Source organism: Podarcis erhardii (assembly GCF_964252035.2).
Source record: "Podarcis erhardii genome assembly, chromosome: 12".
NCBI lineage: Eukaryota > Metazoa > Chordata > Lepidosauria > Squamata > Lacertidae > Podarcis > Podarcis erhardii.
In genome coordinates, this window is record NC_138513.1 from 19793497 (window position 1) to 19818165 (window position 24669).

Sequence of the window (24669 nt, forward strand, 5' to 3'; positions counted from 1 at the left end):
TGCCTTGCTATAAAAAGATTCTTTGGATTTAACTGGTCTATGAGAGGGAAAACTCTTCTGCCAGAAGATTTAAAAATGTCTCTGACACAGCTTTACCTGCAATTTTGTACAAACTGCAGAGTAGTCAAGTTCTTTTTTTATGTGGCGCTCTTTCCCTTTCCAAAGCATTCCTAGAAAATTAAACTCATGAAGCATGCAAAACAGAGAGAGAGAGAGAGAGAGAGAGAGAGAGAGAGAGAATGTGTCATTTCAAGCACAGGAGCCCTCAGTATGAAAAGCTGCTACCTTAGAACTATTATGATACTGCTTCCCTCCCAGAAAGAAAAAAAAGCTACACACACCATGTTTTTCTAAACCTCCGTTTACAGAAAATGTTATTCTGGTGGCTGCTGTTGTACAAGAGGCCTCCCAGCCATCACCCCCCTTATCTACAATTTTTGTGTCAGGAAATATAAATTGTCAGAGGCCCCTTATATTTTAAAACCACTTTCTCCTTTCCTATTGTATTCTCATTTCTCACTCTGGAGCCTGACCGTTCCATGTTGCTTTCTATCTTTGAAAATAATTCTATCAAAATTAGCAAATGGCCTACAAAACAAAATTACACAGTTGCCAATAGTGACAGACACTACAACTCATGCCGCCCCCTCCCCAAACTTTTCAGTGGCTTATTTTTCTCAAAGCAACTTAGCAGAGATGAAGCATTTCTGATGGCTTAAGATGCATCTTCCCTAGGTCTCCTCCTTATCTATTTTCACAGAGTGGAAAAAGAGGAGAAAAAAGCTTTCTTGCTTGGAATTACAGAGCCCATAACATAATCTTCTGTGCACTGTACTTAAATGAAAATCAATAAAAGTTCAGGCCATAACTCTCCATTCTCGTTTTGTAAAGTCAGCCACCAAAAGCCTTCAACATTTAGCCTGTTTGTCAGTGTGTGGCTGGCCCACAGTGTGACTGACACTGGAAGTGTGTCTTTTTTAAAAACATGACGACACCTAGCTAAGTGAACAGAGAAAAAGACAGTGCAGGCTGGGAAATGAGAGAAGGGACACATGAGGGCATAAACAGAATGGTATCGTTCAGAAGATATGTGGTGTTTGCTCTTCCCTCACAAAACCATCAAGGAGAAAAATGTTTAGTCCATCACACTGCCTCTCTTTAATGCTCACTATTAGTGCTGAGAAACTGCTTACTGCTCACAGCACACCAGCAACAGATTTCTCTCAATAAGAGATTTTTCTTCTCTCTATTTATGTTTATTGCTCTTTCTTTAGTTGTTGCTTCTTGCCACTTCTTCCCCCGCCCCCCTTAAAGCCTGCTTCATTCAGCCTTTTGAAATTGGAATTGGTCTGTGTATCAAAAGATTGCTCTATCAGGGCTGACATTTTGTAGCTCCTGAGGCAGAACAGCAAGTGGATCTCCTCTCGCCAACTTTGAAGGCACACACTACCCAAGACTCGCCAAGTTACTTGGGCACCTGAGGCAGAGAACCGCACAAGTGCCGCTTCCTTGGGAGTTAAAATGCATCGATATAAAAGAAAAAGAAAACAATATGATGCCCAGAATAGGCTGCCTTACTATGCCTTTCGGTAGGGCTGGCTGTGGCTTTATAAAAAAGGTAAAGGGACCCCTGACCATTAGGTCCAGTCGTGGCCAACTCTGGGGTTGCAGCGCTCATCTCGCTTTATTGGCTGAGGGAACCGGCATACAGCTTCCGGGTCATAAGGCCAACATGACTAAGCCGCTTCTGGCGAACCAGAGCTGTGCACGGAAACGCTGTTTACCTTCCCATTGGAGCAGTACCTATTTATCTACTTGCACTTTGACGTGTTTTCGAACTGCTAGGTTGGCAGGAGCAGGGACCGAGCAATGGGAGCTCACCGCGTCATAGGGATTCGAACCACTGACCTTCTGATCGGCAAGTCCTAGGCTCTGTGGTTTAACCCACAGCGCCACCCGCATCCCTTGCGTGCGCTTTATACACCAGCCCAAAACATTTGCACCATTACATATATTCAGTGCCACAGCTACTCGATGCACCCAGTTGGAAGTTCAAAGATTCATGCCCCCTTTTTTTCAACGGGGAACACAAATCAATGTACACACTAAGATTGGCTTACTTTAATGAACACAGAAAGCTTTTCAGGGATGAGCGCGCACCTCAGAATCTATTCACTGATCTGCCACGGTGCAGCCTAACACTGCCATTATGTTATTTTGAAAATTTCTAAACTGAGACTTCATCCAAAGCATCAGTTCCGAGGTGGTGTGCATGAAAATCTAATATCAATACAATACCAAATACCATTCTAAAATATAGACGCACTTTTACTCTCGCAAGACTGAATGTATTGCCCTCGGCTGTACTTGAGGGACGATTCCAACAGATTCCACATGAAAAACGCTTATGTCCCTGTGGAGATGGCAGTCCCGAATCGGTGGCGCATGCCCTTTTGGCTTGTACTCTTTATAAAGACTTGAGGAATGAGATTATCACCCCTCTTTTATTGTCCATTCTGGGTCGCCCAACCACTGCCATAGTGTCCTTTCTCTTGGCAGATCAAGCAAGATGAGCAGGTGACAGCAAAGGTTGCAAGGTTTTTAGCTGGGGCAATCAGAGTAAGATCCACCATTTGACTATAGATTCAAAACCCCAAAATGTATTTTATATAATTGACTTTTTATTTCTATTCTTTGTATATTGTATTGTTGTTTTATTGCTATGGCCGATGGCTGACGCAAGAAAATATTCATTCAAATACAAAAAAACCACCCCTCAATGTATAATATAGTAACAATATTGGAGAAATAATAAACCAAAACTATTCAATAAACTAAGACAGTTTAATAGTTTTTTTTTAAAAAAATGGAAACATGAAAAAGAAACACTTTAACCTGGTACTGAAAATAATACAGCCTTACTTCCTTTGAGGGGCCGCGGGTGGCACTGTGGGTTAAACCACAGAGCCTAGGACTTGCAGATCAGAAGGTCGGTGGTTCAAATCCCCGCAACGGGGTGAGCTCCCGTTGGTTGGTCCCTGCTCCTGCCAACCTAGCAGTTCGAAAGCACATCAAAGTGCAAGTAGATAAATAGGTACCGCTCCGGCGGGAAGGTAAACGGCGTTTCCGTGCGTTGCTCTGGTTCGCCAGAAGCGGCTTAGTCATGCTGGCCACATGACCTGGAAACTGTACGCTGGCTCCCTCGGCCAATAAAGCGAGATGAGCGCTGCAACCCCTAATGGTCAGGGGTCCCTTTACCTTTTGCTTCCTTTGAGAGGTTATTTCAAAGCTGTGGCACCACCACTAAAAAGGTATTCTGCATCGTGGATGCATAAGGCTCCTCTCCCACAGAGAGAACTTGGAAAAAGGCCTCATCCGAAGACCTTCATGTATGGACAAGTTGCTTTTTCTCTTTTAGTAAGTTAATGCCTTTTTACACTACTCCTTATGCAGCAAAGTCCCCCACAGGGCAGCTCACACAAGATTAATAAGAATAATAGCTTAGAAGAGAACAGTAGAAAGTGCATGCCATCTTGAAATGGCCTGTTTAATGGGGTAGTGATAATGACAGATTGCTTCACCTGTCTGCTTCTTCCTCTCCAGCTCACAAGGCAGTTCCTTCTAATGGCTTCAGGGAGGAGAGGAAAGGAGAGGCCCAGTCCAAGCTGAAGAACCAGCAACTGGCTGACATGGTGATGCGGTAAGCTGGGAATTGTGGCTTCTTCTCTCCTACTCTAATCCGTTAACTGATTCTAACCGAGGCTTCCTCAAACTTGACCCTCCAGATGTTTTGAGACTACAATTCCCATCATCCGTGACCACTGGTCCTGCTAGTTAGGGATCATGGGAGTTGTAGACCAAAAACATCTGGAGGGCCGAGGCTGAGGAAGCCTGTTGTATCCTGTCTCCCTTTCAAGCCATTAAATCAATATTTGGCCTGGTTTAAAGGGTGGGTCATGATGACATTTACAGTCCTAAGCATCTATGGCAGGCATGGCCAAACTTGGCCCTCCAGCTGTTTTGGGACTACAACTCCCATCATCCCTAGCTAATAGGACCAGTGGTTAGGGATGATGGGAATTGTAGTCCCAAAACAGGAGGGCCAAGTTTGGCCATGCCTGATATGGGAGCATCTGCTCCCCTCTCTTTAACAACTGCCGTAAACCTGAAGGCCCTTGAATTAGGGTTGCTTGGTCCAAACGAATAAGGTATTTGACATCTGTTGAGAACTTGTTGCATTCTTGGAATTCAGAAGCAAATATTTAATCTCAACTATGTAGAAACCTACTGGGTTTATTTATTTATAAACAAGTTTGTTGATTTGAGGGAGGTGATAGATGAGCAGCAAAGCACATGATTTGTATGCAGAAGGTTCCAGGTTCATTCCTCAGCATCTCTACATACAAAAAAGTTCAGGTAGCAGGTGATGGAAAAAACCTCTGCCTTAGACTCTGTTTATCAGAGTAGACAATACTTGGTTAGATGGATAATTCTGCCTGGTATAAAGCTAAGGATAGCCCAAGTTACTTGACAGTATTGGGGGGCATATATGGTGGAAGTGAATGTTCATTTTGAAATCAAGCCTCTAGCTCTTTTGTCTGTGGAGATAGAAAGGAAAGTGTGTCGGGGGTATTGTAGTACCCAATTGCTCACTAGGAATGAAATGGCAAGCTACCTACATTTATATGCCCTGGCTGTTCTGCAATGATTTCCCAAACCCTTAAGTCCTCTCACCACAACATTTCAGGCCACAGGTGAAAGCATTCTATTTTCTGTATGGAAAAATGTTTGGACATAAGAGACTTCACTTTTTTAGATGATAATGTTAAGGAGACAGTTTTCAAGGTTATTAGGGTTCAACTAGACGTGACAAGGAAGGGGGAGTCTATGTGGGTTTATATTTTTATTTCAAAGCAGCTGCGTGGGTTGCTAATTTTATGGAGGAAGCCGCTCTGGGAAGTGGTGAAGGAATTGTTTAGCCCTCTTGTGCCTTGTCTCCAATTTAAATTACTTTACTAAAGCTTCAATTAGGTCTACAAGGGGCAAAACTTACAGATGCTGTACCTGTCCTTAGTGGACAGTACTTAAACCCAGAAAAAAACATTAATAAGCAGGCATGGAAGGGAATTTTGTTCAAACTGCATTTTTAAGGGAAATGATCTAATTTGCATTTTATAAATGAATACATGGATTGGAACATAATTATCCTTTGAATTTCACACACTCTGAATATTGAGATATGGCTGGGGAGGAAAGTACTGTAATAAATCACAAAATTATAGGATAAAATACATTTAGAAATGTGTACATTGAGTTAAAATATGTTATTTAATTACATGTTTTGTGATAAACTACACATTTAATTATGAATTTTGGTACAAATTCAGCTCACTCATTGATATAAAAAAGGATGGGTTTTTATGAATGGACGCATTCAGAACTGACACACAGACAATAAATAGATCGATTCATCGATCACATTCATAAATCAGAAGATACTCTGAGCAGGGAAGCCAGTGGTAAGATGAGTACTTTTCACATATCTGCTGGAAATGATCAATGAATTCAAAAGCCTTAATTCAAAACAAGTATATGAAAACTAAAGCGGAAAACAAAACTAGATGTCAGATTGGAAAATCTTTTTTTTAAAACCTGCACATACATACATACATACGTGTGTACATCTATATTCTTTCAGTGAATCAATGGTTATGAGCATCAGCTCCACAATATGAGCATGCACTCACAAGAAATCAATCAACAATGAGCCAATGCTAATCCTGAAGATTTCCTACTAATATGGAAGCCTTTTCTAGTTTACCCAGAAGTAAATAAGATCTTAAACCTCAGGTGTCTGTATTTACTTTTGTTGTTGTTGTCTACTCCATTCCCGCCAACTGCCCCAATTCCACCGGGACTGCCATGGAATCTGTGAATCAATCGTGGTTTCTCACTATGTCCCGCAAATCCTGGTTTTTGCAAGCAGGGACAAGGGGAATGTGACTGGTGCTGTGGCACTGAGTGCAGGGTTTCTGGGGCGGCGCAACAGGTGCCACCATTATTATGAAGGCAAGAAGCAGAGGCATGCACCAGATTTGGGCATCACCGGGTGCAACTGAAATTTTAGGCACCAAGGTCCGCTACTGATTGGGAAAGGGAGCGAGACTGGTCCCTCCTTCTCTTGCCTCTTACGAGCCCCAGCTCCTCTCCCTGCGCCGCTTCTCTCTTGGCTGCAATGCATCTCCTTAGGAGTAAATACCATTGAACTCAGTGAAACTTTCTGCTGAGTAAATGGGTATTTTGTAAGGATTCTATTAGGGCTTTAAAAAACAACAACAAACCAAGCATCATCAACATCAGCAATTATTACTTCTACAACATCAACTTTGTTGGACTGGTCATGTTGTGCAGATGCCTGATGATCTTCTTCCAAAGCAACTGCTCTATTCCAAACTTAAAAGTGGAAAGCGTAATGCTGGTAGTCAACAAAAGAGGTTTAAAGACTGTCTCAAGGCAAATCTTTTAAAAATGTAGTATAAACACTGACAACCGAGAAACACTGGCCTGCGATCACTCCAGTTGGAGAACAGCCTTTACCAAAGGTGTCATGGACTTTGAAGACACTCGAACTCAGGACGCAAGGGAGAAACATGCTAAGAGGAAGGCACGCTTGGCAAATCCACACCGTGATCAACTCCCGCCTGGAAACCAATGTCTCCACTGTGGAAGGACATGTGGATCCAGAATTGGCCTCCACAGTCACTTACACTCATTGTTAAAACCATGTTTATGGAAGACAATCTTACTCAGCTATGAGTGATCACCAAAGAGAAGAAGAAGAGAAAAGAAGACTTCTACTACTACCAGCAAGTAACAACAAAATGGTTACATTGCAGAATTTACCTATTCCACTACTTTCTAAAAATGTACAGGATAAATGCTGCAGAATTAACTGTAAATGACACTGGGATGCCTGCTGATTTGGAAATGGTATTCACAGCAAAGCCCATTTTAATTAATGCTCCAAATTCTTCCCAGATGTTGCAACAAAGGTTCTGACAGGTCCTTGACCATAAAACAGCTTGAATCCCAATGACATTCAAAGTTAGGGAATTGGAGATGCAGCATCCAGAGTAGCACTGAGTGACAGAATAGAATCATAGAATAGAAACACAGCTTTGGAAGGGACCCTGAAGGTCATCCAATCAACCCCCCTGCAATGCAGGAAGTTTTTGCCCAAAGTGGGGGTCAAACCCACAACCTTCAAATTAAGAGTCTCGTGTTCTACCACTTAGTTTAGGAATACTGTTTGCTTATGTCATATACTGATATTTTCCTATCTAAAAATAATAATACAGTGGTACCTCAGTTTAAGAACAGTCCTGTTTACGAACACTTCGGTTTACGAACTCTGTAAAACTGGAAGTAGTGTTCCAGTTTGGGAACTTTACCTCGGTCTAAGAACGGAAACCGAATGGTGGAAGGGCACAGGCGGCAGGAGGCCTCATTAGGGAAAGTGCGCCTCAGTTTAAGAATGGATTCAGGAACAGATTAAGTTCATAAACCAAGGTACCACTGTATCCATTTACGAAGTCACACATTTTTACACTCAAGACCTATGTCTCCCCATATAAACCAAGCTGGACTCGGCATTCATCCTCTGAGGCGCTTCTTCATGTGTCTCCTGCCTGTAAGGTCCAGAGGGGGGGCAACACGAGAATGGGCCTTTTCTGCAGTGGCTCCCCGTTTGTGGAATGCTCTCCCCAGGAAGGCTCATCCAATCACCTTCCTTATATATGCTTAGGCGCCAGGCAAAAACGTTCCTCTTCAACCAGGCCTTTGGCTGATTAATATTCTACAGCCTTTTAAATGTGTTTTTTTTTGGGGGGGGGGTTGTTTTATTGTTTCTGTTTTAATGTTTTATTTGTGTTTTTATCTTGTGAACCAGCACTTGGTGATCTTTTGATGAAGGGCGGTATATAAATTTAATACATAAATAAAAATAAATCTCTGATCCTGCTGCCACAGCTACAATCAAATGATAGAACTAGAGTAAAGGTAAAGGACCCCGGATGATAAAGTCCAGTCAAAGGTGACTATGGGGTACTGCGCTCATCTCGCTTTCAGGCTGAGGAAGCTTTCCAGGTCATGTGACCAGCATGACTAAACCACATCTGGGGCAATGTGACACCATGACGGAAATCAGAGCGCACGGAAACACCACTTCCCGCCGTAGTGGTACCTATTTATCTGCTTGCACTGGTATGCTTTCAAACTGCTAGGTTGACAGAAGCTGGGACAGAGCAATGGAAGCTCACCCCGTCGCAGGGATTTGAACTGCTGACCTTACAACCAGCAAGCCCAAGAGGCTCAGTGGTTTAGACCACAGCGCCACTCGTGTCCCAGTACTCTTTTAAGATCTTACAGTGATTAGGGGTGGAAACCGCTAATGCAATGCCGCAGCCCCAAACTACGCACAATGAATGAATGCATGAAAAACATATAAAAAGGACAACTTTATCTCAAGATAAAATGAATTCCATAGAGGAGGGCTGGGATACAAATTTGATAAACAAATTAAATAATTTAGTTCTCTTCTAAAATAAATTGTGCATTTTATATAAATAAATACACAAATACGTTCTCTTCTAAAAAGGTCTCCTCTCTTTTCTTCTCTCTCTCCTCCCGCTCATTCAGTGTTTGCTGGCTTTCACTAGGCATTTAAAGGAGTTCCTCTTCTAATTAAGCTTCTCCTGTGGCTTTAGTTTGTTTAAAACTGAACTTCACACAGTGTGACATGTTATTTTCTCAGTCATGCCCACAAGTTAATTAGGGAATGTGTGTGCTATTCTGATATTACCTTCTCTGTTATTTTAATTTAATGTTCAGAAACCTCTGCTGTTTCTACACAAGTGGGCACTCGTATCTCAGCAAACAAGACCCCAGATGTGAACATTTCTGAAAAAACAACAACAACAACAAAAACAAATTAACAAACCTGAAGCTTCCCAGTTTTATTCAGAACAAGGTACAAAGCAGGCCTTTTCAATAAAGCAGTGTGTTTTTCTTCAAAACGAAATCCAGCAAATATCCACAGAAAAGAGATACTGCGTGGCTTTGAGCTACGGAGTCAGTTTTTCTACAACCAAACAGTCATCGAGGTCCAGGCTCCATCTTTTCTCCTTCCTCTTTTTTAGAGAATGAAGCAAAGCCTCTGAGTGAGTGAAAAAAGCCTACCATATATCCATTTACAGGACTTATTCGTACGTAACGCAAAGCCAAACCTTGGCCAAGCAAGAATGTGCAATCCGGTGGGTCAACCAGAGTGAAAATTGCAGCCACTTCACTCCTGCCCAGTCCTGCTGTGGCTACGCTACCTGGAGTTAAGCCATGGTTTGGCTTAGTAACGAAGGCAAATGCAGGTTTCATTGCAACCACAGCTAAAATTGGTGCAATTTTTCTGGGGCCAGAAAAATGTGTTTGGGAGCCTAGATCAGGCCCCTGAACTGGGAGTTAGCCACTTTTGGTGTAGACAGTACCGAACTACATGGATGAATGATTTAACTCAGTATTAGGCAGATGTCTATATATGCTACTGCCCAATATATCCACACTGAAGATTGTGTTCTGATGGTTACCTTTCTGAGCAAAAGGGGACAGCTGTCTGACTTGATATAAGGTAATTAGGTCTGTTCTCATCACTGAACTATGGTCTCACATAATGGAACTTACTGTGCATGAATGTGTGGGTCAACCCTACCCCCCAGATGCTAACACAAATAATGGGCCAAGCCATCCCCTGCATCCTTTTGCCTAATGCTGGGCATGTACTGGCTGGGGATCAGTGTTAGAAACTTGGATACGTAAGCTAGGTGCCAAATGGTTTCTTAACCCAGGGTTATAATCGCCAAAAGGGAATGTCTAGTTGCCATTTTGGGGCCAGATGGCTCGAAAGTCGTATTTTTCAATTCGACTTTTTGGTTCCTGAATTTCATTCCCATAGTGCAGATAAAATATCATGGATAGAATTCTAGAGGATGTGTTGCTAGTGTGTAAAAATAGTCAAGATCCCCAGACATGCACCTCCATGCACTGATAAGATTTAGACCTGCTTAAGTCTGGCAAGGGACTTAAGTCGGGACCGCGGGTGGCGCTGTGGGTTAAACCACAGTGCCTAGGACTTGCTGATCAAAAGATCGGCGGTTCAAATCCCCGCACAACGGGGTGAGCTCCCGTCGTTCAGTCCCAGCTCCTGCCCACCTAGCAGTTCGAAAGCACCCCTAAGTGCAAGTAGATAAATAGGGACTGCTTTCTAGCGGGAAGGTAAATGGTGTTTCCGTGTGCGGCGCTGGTGCTGGCTCGCCAGATGCAGCTTCATCACGCTGGCCACGTGACCCGGAAGTGTCTTTGGACAGCGCCGGCTCCCAGCCTCTTGAGCGAGATGAGCGTGCAACCCTAGAGTCGGTCACGACTGGCCCTGACGGGCAGGGGTACCTTTACCTTTAAGTCTGGCAAGATTTCTTAATCAGGTGCCATCAGTCTATGCCCTAGGACTGCTGCATGCATTAAAAAAAGGGAGAATAGAAGCAGAAAGAAACTTCCATTCCCCAACATCTCTATAATGGGGGAAGCAATAGGGGAAAGTGCATAGGTGTGGAAACATGGAAGGATTTGCTTTGTGGGACACTGTATGGCAGGGAAAGGGAACTTGTGGCTCTCTGAATGTTACTGGACTCCAACTTCCACCAACCTCAGCCAGCATGGCTAATGGGAGAATGATGGGAGTTGTAGTCTAACATCCTCTAGAGCGCCAGTTTCCCTACTGTAGTGGTTAGCAGTTATAAACTTAGTTGTGCCACATTCATATTTTTTTTGTCCTTCTGCTATGAAAGGAATTTTGAACAGTCTGCAATTCCACAACTATGAATATGGCTCCTGGGTGCAAAACCAACCATCCTGAGAAACTCAGCTTTCTTCCTCTTTCTTCCCCCAGAAGTGTGTCCCACTGTGCTCAAAGAGGGGTACTTTCCAGCATTTTTTTTTAATTAAAAAAAATAGGATTGCAGCCTCGGAAGTATGTGGGGAAACACCTGGTGGCATCTGAAAAGCTGGAGTATTTAGCAAACTTCCCAAGGGGGCTGCATAATACTAGTGCACAGCTCTTGTCCAGGACTAGCCGGGCCAGAATTATGCAAATGCCAGCAAATCAGTGCAGAATTGTTTAATTACAGCAAATGCTGGCTGAGAACTGTAGATGCTTATGCATAAGAAATTCTTATTGCCTGTTCAGTGGACCAGACACAGGTGCATAGGATTCCAGGTTTAGGCAAGCTGCAAACTTCAGCCTTTTTTGCAATGGAATTTGGGTTACATTGGTACAAAGTTTTCATAGTCTATGAGCACAGACTATACACAGGTTATCATCATTGCAGGGCACAGCAATTTCAGCTAAATTGTACAGCTGGGGAAACCAGAGCATGAAGAAGCGTATAGAGACATGCTGGAGGTTTCCGTTTGTGTTATTTATAAAGTTAGTTCAGTGGCTGCATTACACAAAGTATCTGCAGAACGTTGATAACGGTTATGCTGGGAGGGGTGTTTGTTTTCTTAAAAAATCTGCTTTAATCTTTACCTGCCGGGCAAGACACTGTTTTGATCAGACGGGGTCTCGTTTGTCAATTTTCAGCTGCGTTACTATGGAAACCTCACAAAACATATGGAGTGTAGGCGATGCTACAGACCCATCACATTTGGGTAATGGACTGGGGGAGGGCAGTGCCAAAACCTCTTTTGTATTTATTGCCCTCCGAAACTAAAGACATTCCTTGAGGGCTTTAAAAGGTTAAGGGGTTTTCCACGGATCTTTCGGATCTTTCGTAGCCAGTATAATGAGAACCTCCCACTCACTATCTCCTTAAGAATCTCTCTGCTCACTTCCCAACAAAGGGACTATCTTTGATTTGCTTCCTCGTGGGGTTTATTATCGAGAAGCTACTCATCTAGAGCCTGCTTTGTCTTCCCACAAAACAGGGATTTAGGCTGGTGCTTCCAGTTCAGCCCTTAAACTTGAGCAGGAGACAGACGAATGACTTCATGAACTATCTTTTGGATTTTTCAGAACTGATGACCGGGATAGGCTCCAATGCTTTTTAAAGCTGTAGTCAGCATACAATTATTTACAGTAACTGGAATGGAAACCCCTTTCTGAATTTCAGTAAAGCATGATGTCTTGAAATCCACGAATTATAAGAGGCATTCCTGCAACAAAATGTGGCAGCACAGAATGCTGTTGTTCATTATGGCAACCACTCGGTTTGATTTCCCCTCCCTGTATTTCCATTCACAGTCAGCATTCCATGCTCACTGGTACATTTTTCGTTTTGAGTCCCTCCCCTTTTATTACTTTTCTTTTTTTTAAAAAAAGTCTGGTATTTCTGCATACTTTCAGTTACCCCCCCACCCCCCATTGCTAATACATCCCTTCTTATGTGTGAACAGTGGTGTTTAGGCTACATAAGCCATGGCACTCACAGCCTGAGCATTATAAACAGAGCTGAAGAGAACATTTTCAAAGAACGCTTTGCTGCAGCTCTACAGTGGTACCTCGGGTTAAGTACTTAATTCTAAATAAATAAACTCCAGGAGTGGCCAAGGGTAGAGGAAGAGGAAATTAGAGAGATAGTTAAAAATTTTAAATCGGGGAAATCTCCAGGGCCAGACGGTCTACCAATAGAATTATTTAAGACCTATATAGATTGGTGGGCAGAACCCTTAGCTCAACTGTTTACTCTTATAGATAAATACGGGATCATACCTGAGATATGGTTAAGATCAATAATTATTCCAATCTTTAAAAATGGCGACCCAAAAGAACCAAGGAATTATAGACCGATAAGCCTACTATCAGTGATAGGGAAAATCTACGCTAAGCACCTCTTATCTAAACTCCTTACCTGGATGAAAAATCTAAACCTCCCAGGGAAAGAACAAATAGGTTTCTCCAAAGGTTGCTCTACACTAGACCACTGTCTTACACTCATGCATCTGGTTGAAAAATACAGATCCCAAAGGCAATCTAAGATATACGCTGCTTTTGTAGATTTTCGTGGTGCATTCGACTCAATTGACCGCCCAAAGTTGTGGAGGAAACTCGCAGAATTAAAAATTGATCAGCGCTTATTGATTCTAATGCAAAATCTACACTCTTCTAATACCTGTCAAGTCAAACTTAACACCAAAGGTCACCTTTCATCAGATATCCCAAACTCGAAAGGGGTAAAACAAGGGTGTATTCTTGCCCCCTTTCTATTTAACTTATTCCTATCAGACTTGCCAGACTACCTTCAAAAAATAGAATCACATGCCCCTAAACTTAATCAGAAGCCAGTTCCTCTCTCATTATACGCAGACGATGCTGTCCTACTATCATTAACGAGCCTGGGTCTGAAACGTCTTATATCCTCACTGATCCTTTACTGCGAATGTAACAAACTCTCTATAAATTATGAGAAGACAAAAATTTTGGTCTTCTCGAATGGTTGGAAATTAGAGAAATGGAAAATGAGAGGGCAAGAAATCCAACAAGTGAAAACCCATAGGTATCTGGGAATCTTATTCCAGAGCAATCTAGAGTGGGTAACCCATCGCACAAATGCCATAAAACAGGCAAAGTGCACCTCATCAGCAGTTGCCCGTTTTTACTATCAGATAGGTAATCAATTTATTCCTGCGGCCACTCAGATATTTCAAACAAAAGTGCAATCCCAGTTACTTTATGGAATCCCGCTATGGGTCCAAGCATATAACAGTGATTTAAAAAAAATTCATTCCAGCTTTTTGAGACGTATTCTTGGACTCCCAGCTGTGATCAAATATGAAACAATGTGTGCAGAAATAGGCATACACACACTGGAATATTGGGCATGGTCCACCTCAATAAAGTACTGGTTATGCTGCCACTTTCGCTGCCCTCCATCAAGTCTGCTCGCTGATTTGCTCAAAGACTCCTATAAATCAAGATGGTATCAGCACCTCGAAAAAAAGATTGAATCTTTAGGCATCGAGCTGGAGCCCCTGTACAATTCTAATGAGCAGTACATTTTTCATAATATCCTAACTAGACTAAAGGATGTCGAGAGACAAAATATTATGGCAGCTGTAAACAAAATTTGCTCCCCCACATTCTATGATTTAAATATCTTAGATAGTAGAGCCAATTACGTCACTAAATTAATAATCCCAGCCCAACGTAGGGCTTTTATGCTGGCCCGTTTAAATGTTTTTCCCTCAGCATTTGTCAGGGGAAGATATCAAAACGTTCCTAGAAACAAGAGATTCTGCAGATGCTCTATGAATGTCCCGGACACTGTAGAGCATATTCTCTTTCATTGCCCATTGCACAGTACGATCCGTCAACGCGTGCTGTCCCCTCTTTCGGGTGGTCTGGAACCCCAGCAAGGTAAATGTGTGGGACTTTACCTATCCGACGCTGACCAAAGGGTAACGGCGGGGGTAGCTGAGTTTTTGGCAGCAGTCCTCCAAGGAGCAGGTTAACAAGGAAAACCACCGATTTTATATGTATATATATATATATGTATGTAGCCATCTGCTGCCTTTTTTATATACATTTCAAGGTTTTTATATGTTATTCTCTCTTTTATGGTTTTATTTGCATAATGCCTAATAAAGGTTTGATAAAGTAAAGTAAGTACTTAATTCGTTCCGAAGGTCCGTTCTTAACCTGAAACTGTTCTTAACCTGAAGCACCACTTTAGCTAATGGGGCCTCCCACTGCTGCCGTGCCGCCGGAGCACAATTTCTGTTCTCATCCTGAAGCAAAGTTCTTAACCTGAAGCACTATTTCTGGGTTAGCAGAGTCTGTAACCTGAAGCGTATGTAACCTGAGGTACCACTGTCCTATGGAAATATCCAGCTTGGTTTTGAGGAATCCACAGTTCAAACTGCACAACAGTCTCGCTAAGGCAAGCCATCTCTCCATCTCAATATGGAGTTAAGTCTGTCCTCCCAGAGGTGATGTCAAAATAATTTGAATAATGTAAAGAGATTTCAAACTAATAATAATAATAATAATAATAATAATAATAATAATAATAATAGCTCTAGCTTTTGGTTGTTTTTAATTACAAGTCACCTTGAGTTTCCTGGATGACAGGTGGGATATAAATGTAAAAAAAGTATCAAATAAATAAACAAATTTATAAACAAACAAACAAACAAGCGATGAGCAGGAATACCAAAAGAAGCTATTTGGCAAAGGGAGAAGGGGGAAAGGATACAGTACCCCCCCTTAAAGTCACGAGCTACATTTTGCATCAGGATATTGGCAGTCCATCCCCAACCTCTTTTTCCTAACCTAATAATGCTGCAGATGTGTTTGTTGAGAAAACAGCAATAATGTAGGCATCTAAATATAATCCTTGGAGGCAGCTGCAGGGGTGTGTGGCGACAAATCTGCCTTTGCTGAAAGGCCAGCCTTCATTCTGTTTCCAAAGTAGGTAATAAGTGAAGAGAGTTTCTGTTAAGTGCAAATGACCTTTAAGATCTAAGATGACTGCAAAATGGTTAATAATGAAATAGAAAGTGGGAAAGCCCTTTATTCTTCCTGACAGTTCATTTCAATCTTGCAAATGTTTGTTGATTATGTCCAGCCATCCTAGTGCTTTTCCCCCATAAGAGGTACTCTCAGCCCATATGACAGAAAAATGCCACCCACGGTTTGCCAATATCATAACACTTCTTTCCTTTATCAGGCAGGCAGGAGAATACATTAGGCAAGGTGTTTCAAAACAATTTGCGGGATCTAATCAAAGAGTTACGACTACAACACTGAAGTGATTAATCAGATGACTAAAACATTTTGATCAACTCAAAAGGTGCCCTCAATTAATCTGGCATTTTAATAATAATAATAATAATAATAATAATATAAACTGCAACTTGCAAAATCCATATTGTTGTAAGAATTTCCTCCTGTGAGAGAGAAAATAGGACAAGCATCTTCTAAGATTATCCCTGTTGTGATATATACATGCAAACACTAAAATGAAAGATTAGGCTCATTTCTTTTGTTTTTTCCTCTCATATGTAAACATAAGAAGAGTGAATCAATTAATTTTTAGAGGTAGCCTTAAAAAGGTTCAGGACCACAATAGCTCAAGGACTGTTTACCTCCATATGAACCTACCAAGACCCTGAGATCATTCTCTGAGGGCCTTCTTCGTGTCTCTTCCACATGAGGTCCAGAGGGTGGCAACATGAGAACAGGCCTTTTCTGCAATGGCTCCCTGTTTGTGGAACGCCCTCCTCAGGGAGGTTTGTCTGGCGCCTTCATTATATATCTTTAGGTGCCAGGAGAAAACTTTTCTTTAAGCAGGCCTTTGGCTTAATGACATCTAACACCCTTTAAAATGTGTTGTGGGAAGGGGGATTACTGGGTTGCCTTTGTTTTTGGTTTTTATTGTGCAGTTTATGTCATTTATGTTGCAATTTTATGTTGTGAACCGCTTTGAGATCTACAGGTATAGAAAGAACAAGAATAAAAATAAAAATAAGTGAAAACCCCACATCTTCAGATAAAGAATTGCCCTGTACACATTTTAAACCAGACTTCCCCAACCTGGTACCCTTCAGATGGTTTGAACTACATACCCTTCAGCCCCAACCAGCATGCAGCTGATGAGAGTTTTAGGCCGAAACTTCCAGAGGGTACCAGTTTGGGGAAGGATCCCATCGTTCCTGACCATTTACCATAATGTCTGGGGCTGATGGGTACTGGAGTCCTACAACTACTGGAGAACCACAGGTCCCTGTCATAAGACAATATTCAGACACACCTTCTCCAAAACAATTGCTTAGGTTCACTAGCCTCTTACATTTGAAAAGTGCTACTCCTGTTTAATGCAAGATTAGATTTGATGGTCCAATTTAGCTTTAAAAAGTGTTATTGAGAGGGGGGCATGTGAACACGCTATAAAGGTAAAGGAAAAGGGACCCCTGACCATCAGGTCCAGTCGTGACCGACTCTGGGGTTGCAGCGCTCATCTTGCTTTATTGGCCGAGGGAGCCGGTGTACAGCTTCCGGGTCATGTGGCCAGCATGACTAAGCTGCTTCTGGGAAACCAGAGCAGCGCACGGAAACACCATTCACCTTCCTGCGGAAGTGGTACCTATTTATCTACTTGCACTTTGACGTGCTTTCGAACCGCTAGGTTGGCAGAAGCTGGGACCGAGCAACGGGAGCTCACCCTGTTGCAGGGATTCGAACCGCCGACCTTCTGATCGGCAAGTCCTAGGCTCTGTGGTTTAACCCACAGCGCCACCCACGTCCCGAACACGCTATACACTGCCCTATATTCTTGCTGCTTTTCATTATCTTTGCCGCTACTCTGACAACCCAATCCCACACCTGACTTCTAAGCCCATTGCCAATGCTATATTCTTCTCTCCTAAATGAAAACATCTGAAATGTTCTGTCAGGAAGACTTTCTATCATCAGAGAGCTGGAAGGCCTCTCGTGGTTTCCTAGGTACCAGAATTAGCATACACAGGAATTCCCCCATGACAGATATCCACCTCTAGAAGAACAGGATTTGATTAATTATACTAATAATGGCAGTGCAAACTGATTTACCTCACAGACATGAATCAAGTAACCTTGGTAAAACATGGACTGAGGGAAAGGATATGCTAATTGCTCAAGCCAACCCATGTGAGTTTCTCTCTCTTTTTCTCTCTCTCTCATATTAATTGAGGGTCAAAAATCATCATTCAAGACTGCTTGGTAGTGAAATGCAAATGTTGTATGGATGGTAAAAAACAAGATTTGGCTTTCTTGATCTGTTATAGATATGATGGAGCTCCTTGCAATTTAGCACTGTGATATTTAAGGAGAATGCATCATTTGAGCCCCTTAAAGGAGAAGCAACAAACTCTTTGTTGACATAATAAAAATTTGAAGTCGTCAAAAAACAAGTAATGGCTTGGTTCACACTGTCACACATAGCCACTGACAAAACCGTTGTGATGCCTCAGATTTGAATGTTCCCTCTTTTACTCCCCGGCATGCCACGTCATTTTGGGTCATTTTTATGAGTAAAGTGACTAAATCATCATCATCCCTTATTGATTCACTAAAGCAGGGGTTCCCAAACTTTTTTTCAAAGAGGGCCAGATTTGATGAAGTGAACATGAAGTTGCTGACCTTTTTTTAGGATTAAAGTTGCTGAGCTTTTTTTGGAATTTTATCCCAGGACATATACTGCCACGTGGGCCAGATTAATTCAACCGGTGGGCCGGATTAGTCCCCCGAAACGGACTTTGGACATGCCTGCACTAAAAGCACAGTTTTCCTTTATGTGTGTGTTTCACAAAACATAAACCATAGTCACTTGTTCTCTCCTCCACTCCCCCAAAATGAATACCATTGCCTGATGGGAGAGCAGGGGAAAAGAGGAGAGAGCCCATCATTACTACCTTTTCCCATATCCCCACAGCCTCCCACATGACTGAGACTGAATGTCTGCAGTGGAGAATCTGCTCTCTGTGGGTAGGCTCCCCACACAATTAAGAACCCTGATCTTCCAGCAGAGCAGGCTCCCTGCTGCAGACATTTGACCTCCAACATGAGGGGTCTGCAGGAAGAGCAATGGGGACATGCAGTCCTTCTTCCTGTTCTGCATACAAATAGGGAACGCTGTGGTCTAAACCACTGAGCTTCTTGGGCTTGCCGATCAGAAGGTTGGCGGTTTGAATCCGTGCGACAGAGTGAGCTCCCATTGCTCTGTCCCAGCTTCTGCCAACCTAGCAGTTAGAAAGCACACCAGTGCAAGTAGATAAATAGGTACCGCTTCCGCAGGAAGGTGAATGGTGTTTCCATGCACTCTGGCTTCTGTCACAGTGTTCTGCTGCACCAGAAGTAGTTTAGTCATGCTGACCAAATGACCTGGAAAGCTGTCTGTGGAAAAACACTGGCTCGCTCGGCCTGAGGTGAGATGAGCGCTACACCCCATAGTTGTCTTTGATTGGACTTAACCATCCAGGGGTCTTTTACCTTTACCTTTGCATGCGATAGCAATTGCATTGAGGGGTGTGTGTTTGTTAGTTAATAGGGCTATGGTTTGCCTCCAGAGCACAATTGGAAATTATGCTCTAAGAGAGATTCCAATGCTGGTTTAGAGGCGAACCATCATTTACTCAATTCTGATGTAACAACAAACTATGGTTTGCACAAGTGAGAAAGTGCAGGAAGTAATCTCCGTGAACACATGCTGGGGATTGCATAGGATGCCCTCAGAACATTGAGAAAGGTTGAGAAAGGTTTCTTCTTTTTTCTTGGACAAACAGTAGAATAATACAGGATATTTCTTTTTCTATATTTGGTTGGTGATGCCTACCTATCTCATCATCTCGAGAGTTTGCGTGTCTGGTTGAGCGAAGGAGTGCCAGACACTTTTATCTCTTTCATTCCTAAGTATCTATGCCATCCTTCCCCCCCCCCCGCCCCATACATCAACCTCTTCCCTCCATTACTAACCTTGCCATGAATTAAAAGCACACAACCCCAGCATTATCCCTTCCTAGGTCTGTTGTTAGCCATTCCCTTTCTGTTACAGAAACACCTCTTTTCCCTCTCTACTCCTCCATTTTAAAAGAGCTAAATGACAAAGCTCAGATTTGAAATCCTCTCCCCTCCCCTATTCCTTTTCAAAGATGGCCATACATAATGGCACCCCACGTATCTTTCCGTACAGGTGGGTGTCCTGCTTTGGTAACAAGGAGTTGTTTGTGCAACTTTTATTTTAATGGTAGAAGAGCAATTCTCATTGCAGAAGCGGCAGAAAAGCCGTAGCAGCCTACACAAAACACAGTCTTCTATGGGGCAAACTAGACATGGTTCAAAGCAAATCACATGCTGCTGTGTCATTAAAAGAATCTTACTAGCAAGTGCATAACCTCCCTCCTGTCTCTAAGCCCTAGGAGGATTTTCTTTAGCTGCAGCAGGGGAGCAAATGGGTAATCTCCTCCCTCATGCATAGAACCCAATGAAAACTGTCATCCTGCACCTACAATTAATAGTTTCTTTAAAAATAAATAAATAAATGCAAGTTCTGTGCTTAGTTCCATGTCTACTTTGACCCTACGCAGCAGCCATTTCAGAACTGAAACACTTGTCAATTGATCAACCATTCACAGCAAACTCTTAGCCAATTAGCAGTGTAACTGATGCATTTCTAAGTGGCTTGATGGATTGTTGTTCATATGTAAAAGTGAATGAAGAGGTCAAAGTCTTCCTATAATTAAATTTATTCACTTTAATATATTTATACGCCTTTTAGGGTTAAACCTCTCAAGGCAGTTTTCAACATGTTAACAATCATCTATATACAGTAGTTGCAAATCATGAAATGGTGAAAAATGAAGTGTGTGATATGACCACACGGCCTTTATAGGTCAGCAACTCCCTTTCCCTCTCTCCCACCATGCATCTAATAGTGAGGGGTCAGGAAAGGTGTAGAGAGAAGACATTTATTTAAAATGTTAATAAAAATTTTTGATCCATGGTAAGCACTATTTATACCAGTTTGCTGACACAGAGGACAGGGTGAATTTGAATGAACTGGTGATCTGGCCTACCCAATTTTGGATATTTCAAGCTCTACCGTAATTCTCTCATTCTCTCTCTCTCTCTCTCTCTCTCTCTCTCTCAAGAAACCTGCTTTAAAACATCTGAAACTCTTGTCAGATTATTCAAAAGTGAAACGGGTAGAAAGCCACTTACCCCCAGTTGCCACAGTAATTTCACGTAGGAAATGGCCATAAAATGGAAAATCGAACGATAGATTCACTCTCTGCAAGGAACAACACCAGAAAAGAAAATCAATAATGTAAGGAATAGTAGAGACCCCATTCACTTTAAACCCATTCACTGCTGCTTTTGCCGTAAGGGTGTTTTTTTTTTTTTTTTTTACAGTAGCCTTATGCCATCCTCAATTTGGAATCAAAAGTGGAAACAATTCTGCATACCAGATAAAGCTTGGAAACTAATATAGGGAGCATGTAGGGAACCCTAATTGCCAAGAGTTCTAAATCACGCATATAGAAAACCTCCCACATCAGAAGCCCTGGTCAACACAGAGGGGCAGGAGAAGCCGAATGGCTTTAGGGGTTGGGCTAAATGCATAGCCCCTTTCACTGCATTTTGGACCATGTACTATGCCTGAAGAGGGCTTGTCTTGTCAGTAAATCCCACCGACACACATAGGAAGGAGTTGGCTGCAATGGACACTGTCATTACATAGCCTGTGTGTTGCCACCAGCATGGCTGCTGAATTGTGCAGAGGAAAGCAGTGAAGAGGCTGCCTAGAAGAAGCATCAGCTGTGGAATAGCTCACAGCTTTATGGAAGGAAAGCAGCAGGGGGCAGCTTTTCAGAAGCCGAGCTTTGGACACACTTCTGTTGCCAGTGTCCTATGCCAGGCACAAAGGCACACTTTGCAGCCATGCTCTCTCTTTCTGCTGGTATGGTATATTCTTCTTGGGAAAGAGCACAAGGAGGCCATTCTCTTCAACTGTAGCACTGTAGAAGCAGCAGCATTTTGCCACTATATTGCCAGGCTTCATAATTTGCTATTAATGTCTCCCAAACTGGCCTAGATTCTAACTGGGAGAAGAACTCAGAAGCTTTTCCCTTCCTATGAGTCTCCAACTCATGCTCAACTGCACTGCTTACCTTGTTGCCACTGCTGCAACACTGGCGGCAGGAGAAGGAAGGAAGGAAGGAAGGAAGGAAGGAAGGAAGGAAGGAAGGTAGGTTCTCCCATTGGTGCTGCTATGATAGCAAGTCAGGTGCCAGAAGCACTGGGAAATATAGTTTCTCATGGAAAGCCTTTCTCTTGGGCCTCCTATGGCAGCAAATTAGTTGTACTGGTAAATATACTTTTCTCATGGCTCCCAATAGATGGTTGAAGACTCACGGGTGGGTGAGCAAGAGAGGTAGAAGGAGGAGTTCAGCAGCTCCTGAGTCAGCCTTCCTCAACCTGTGGGTCCCCAGATGTTGTTGAACTACAACTTTAATCACCCCTTGCTAGCAAGGCCAGAGCTCAGAGATGATGGGAGTTGTAGTCCAACAACATCTGGGGACCCACAGGTTGAGAACCGCTGTCCTGAGTGCTGCGGGTGAGAGATTTTATTATACTTCAATTGGCTAAATTTGACTTCATTAGACTTGTGGTGGGGGCAACAGTCTAGGTTAGCTCACCATGCACATTGGTGGCATTAAAGTTAAAAATGAAATTAAAAAAACTGGCAGCACCTGTCAAATATCTGGGAAGTGATGATGTTGTTTTGCAAATTTCAAATAAAAATAATCTTCATTTCCGGATCACATTGGAATAGCACAAAAAGGGGTAACAGGACAGAGCGGAAGGGCTGTAGCTCAGTGGCAGAGAATGCACCCAGTTCCCGGTTCAATCCCTGGCATCTCCAGGTAGGGTTGGGAGATCCTGGGTCTGAAATCCTGGACAGCTGTCGCAAGTAAATATAGACAACACAGTGTAGGGCTCAATGGACCAATGATCTGACTCAGTATAAGACAGCTCCTCTGCTTCTTCCAAATAACGTTGCACATTCCATTCACTCCAAGCAATTGGCCATGTTTAAAAATCTTTCAAAAAATTTTTTTTTCTAACTAAGCTTATGTCTGTCTCATTTTAACTTTCATATTACCTCAGATTTAATTGGTTTTCCCCATCTCTCCAGAAAGGATTAGTTTCTCCATCTATCAGGTATTTTTAATGACTTATTTGGTATGAAATTAATCACTGAATATTTACAGCAGCTTCAAATTAGATTTCTTCTTCTTTTTCATTAGAAGCCAGAATTTGATAGGGTTTATTTACACATATCTTGTTTAGAACTGGAAGATCTAATTCCATTTTATAAACAGATCATCCCAAGGAGGGGGTTGCAGGAGGAACTTCCAAGATACAAGATTTATACTAATTGAAATATATTCTCCAATCTGGTTATTTTATATCTTTTCACTGCTTATCAGTATTTAACAAGTAACATGGAATATTACCATTGGAAAAGCCAATTTGAGGGCTTATCTGGTCCCAGAGCAGTCTTGGTAGGATTAAAGCAAAATAAAAAGTGATGTAAATCATGTCAGGATTGGTGGCAAAGTGGGCAGAAAAAAGGAAAATAAGACATGAATCCATGTTACTGGCAGTACAGCAGTTCCCTTTACACCTTTAGCAAGCAATTCTTCTGGTCTGTAGGTATTCTGACCATATTTAATGTACAATCCTATGGAGTTTGGGGGGGGGGTCCTCTGGTGGAGAAACCAAACAAAAGATGGATTCCTTCCTTCCTTCCTTCCTTCCTTCCTTCCTTCCTTCCTTCCTTCCCAGTGTTGTGTGTTCCAGTTAGAGTGTCAGACTAGGACCTGGGAGACCAGAGTTTTAGTCCCACTCCACCATGAAACTCACTAGGTGACCTTGGACCAGTCACAGTTCCTCAGCCAAACCTACCTCATATGGCAGGGAGAAGAGAAAGAATTATGTACGAAACCTTGAGCTCCTTGGAGTATAGGTGGGATGTAAACTGAACAAACAATTTCCCTCCCACTGGTCCCAGTAAATATGCCAGCTCCAGGGCTGCTGTAGTTTCCCTCTTTCTGTTCCTGAAGCACACACTCCTTTTCTCTTACTGCTCTCATTGCTGAAGGTGGATCAGCAAGGGCGGAAGCCCTTCCTACCATGGTGTTGGGAAGGTTTCCAGCTACTGACCTCCACCTCTGAATGCGGGCCACTTTTTCTGACCATGGAGAGGGCATCCAACAGCCTACAATCTATTCTCCCCATCACAGAGTTGCTCCCTTATATTTTGCTTTAGTCATTTCCTTTTCCTACTAATCACACTTTCCCCAGTTTTATTTCATCCAGTGGTTTGCAATAGCAGCTGGTGCAGTGCGGCAAAGTTCCCAACACTACCATTGCTACAGTTTACCTGGATGGGTCTGGGGCAGGGAGGCAGGAAGGACAGTGAGACCAGTACTGTGTGGACACAGCAGTGCAGGTGCCAGACTGACTCTGCAAGTGTGTCTACACAGTCCTAACCTTGCTGTCACCCAGCTCCTTGCTGGTAATCTGTAGCAATGCCATTGTCAAACAGCAGCTGTATGGCATTGCCACACAACACCAGCCACTACCACTGGTGTGCAAAATCCAGAACCATGGATCTGCTCGTCTCCCAGCTTGATTGCTGACAATTTTTCCTACAATAAAGCCCGACAACTTTTCCTACAATACAGCAATGAGAGGGAATAATACTCAAAGTGAGCTATTACTAGAAAAAGTAATGGCCACGACTCCACACACTTTTCACATAGCAGTTGGGGGAGAAAGACTACATGGGCTTATATGCACTGCAATTCTAAGCATGTTTACTCAGAAGTAAGCCTTGCCGAGTTAAATTGAGTTGACTTTGTAAAAAGCCAACTCAGGATCACAGCCTAAATTAGCGTGTAACATGGTTCCTTGGAAAACGCTCTTCACATATTCAGGTTTAATTTGATAGCCTCAGTTTGGGGGTGGGGGTGGCCAAAATTCAAAATGTTGGGGAAAGCTCAACTGCTCTTTTTAAAGTTCAG

The 24669-nt window shown here is 42.6% G+C and overlaps 1 protein-coding gene across 3 annotated transcripts in view; it reads right to left on the minus strand.

The window, feature by feature from the left end:
• Positions 1-24669, minus strand: part of PLXDC2 (plexin domain containing 2) — a 263873-nt gene that overhangs the window by 93826 nt on the left and 145378 nt on the right. For all 3 annotated transcript variants that reach the window (XR_014161530.1, XM_081882173.1, XM_081882174.1), the window contains exon 4: positions 20798-20867. Coding sequence is in view for 2 of the 3 variants with exons in the window: in XM_081882173.1 (XP_081738299.1) it covers positions 20798-20867 (70 nt within the window). In the remaining variant the exon portion in view is untranslated. The remainder of the gene's footprint in view (positions 1-20797; positions 20868-24669) is intronic.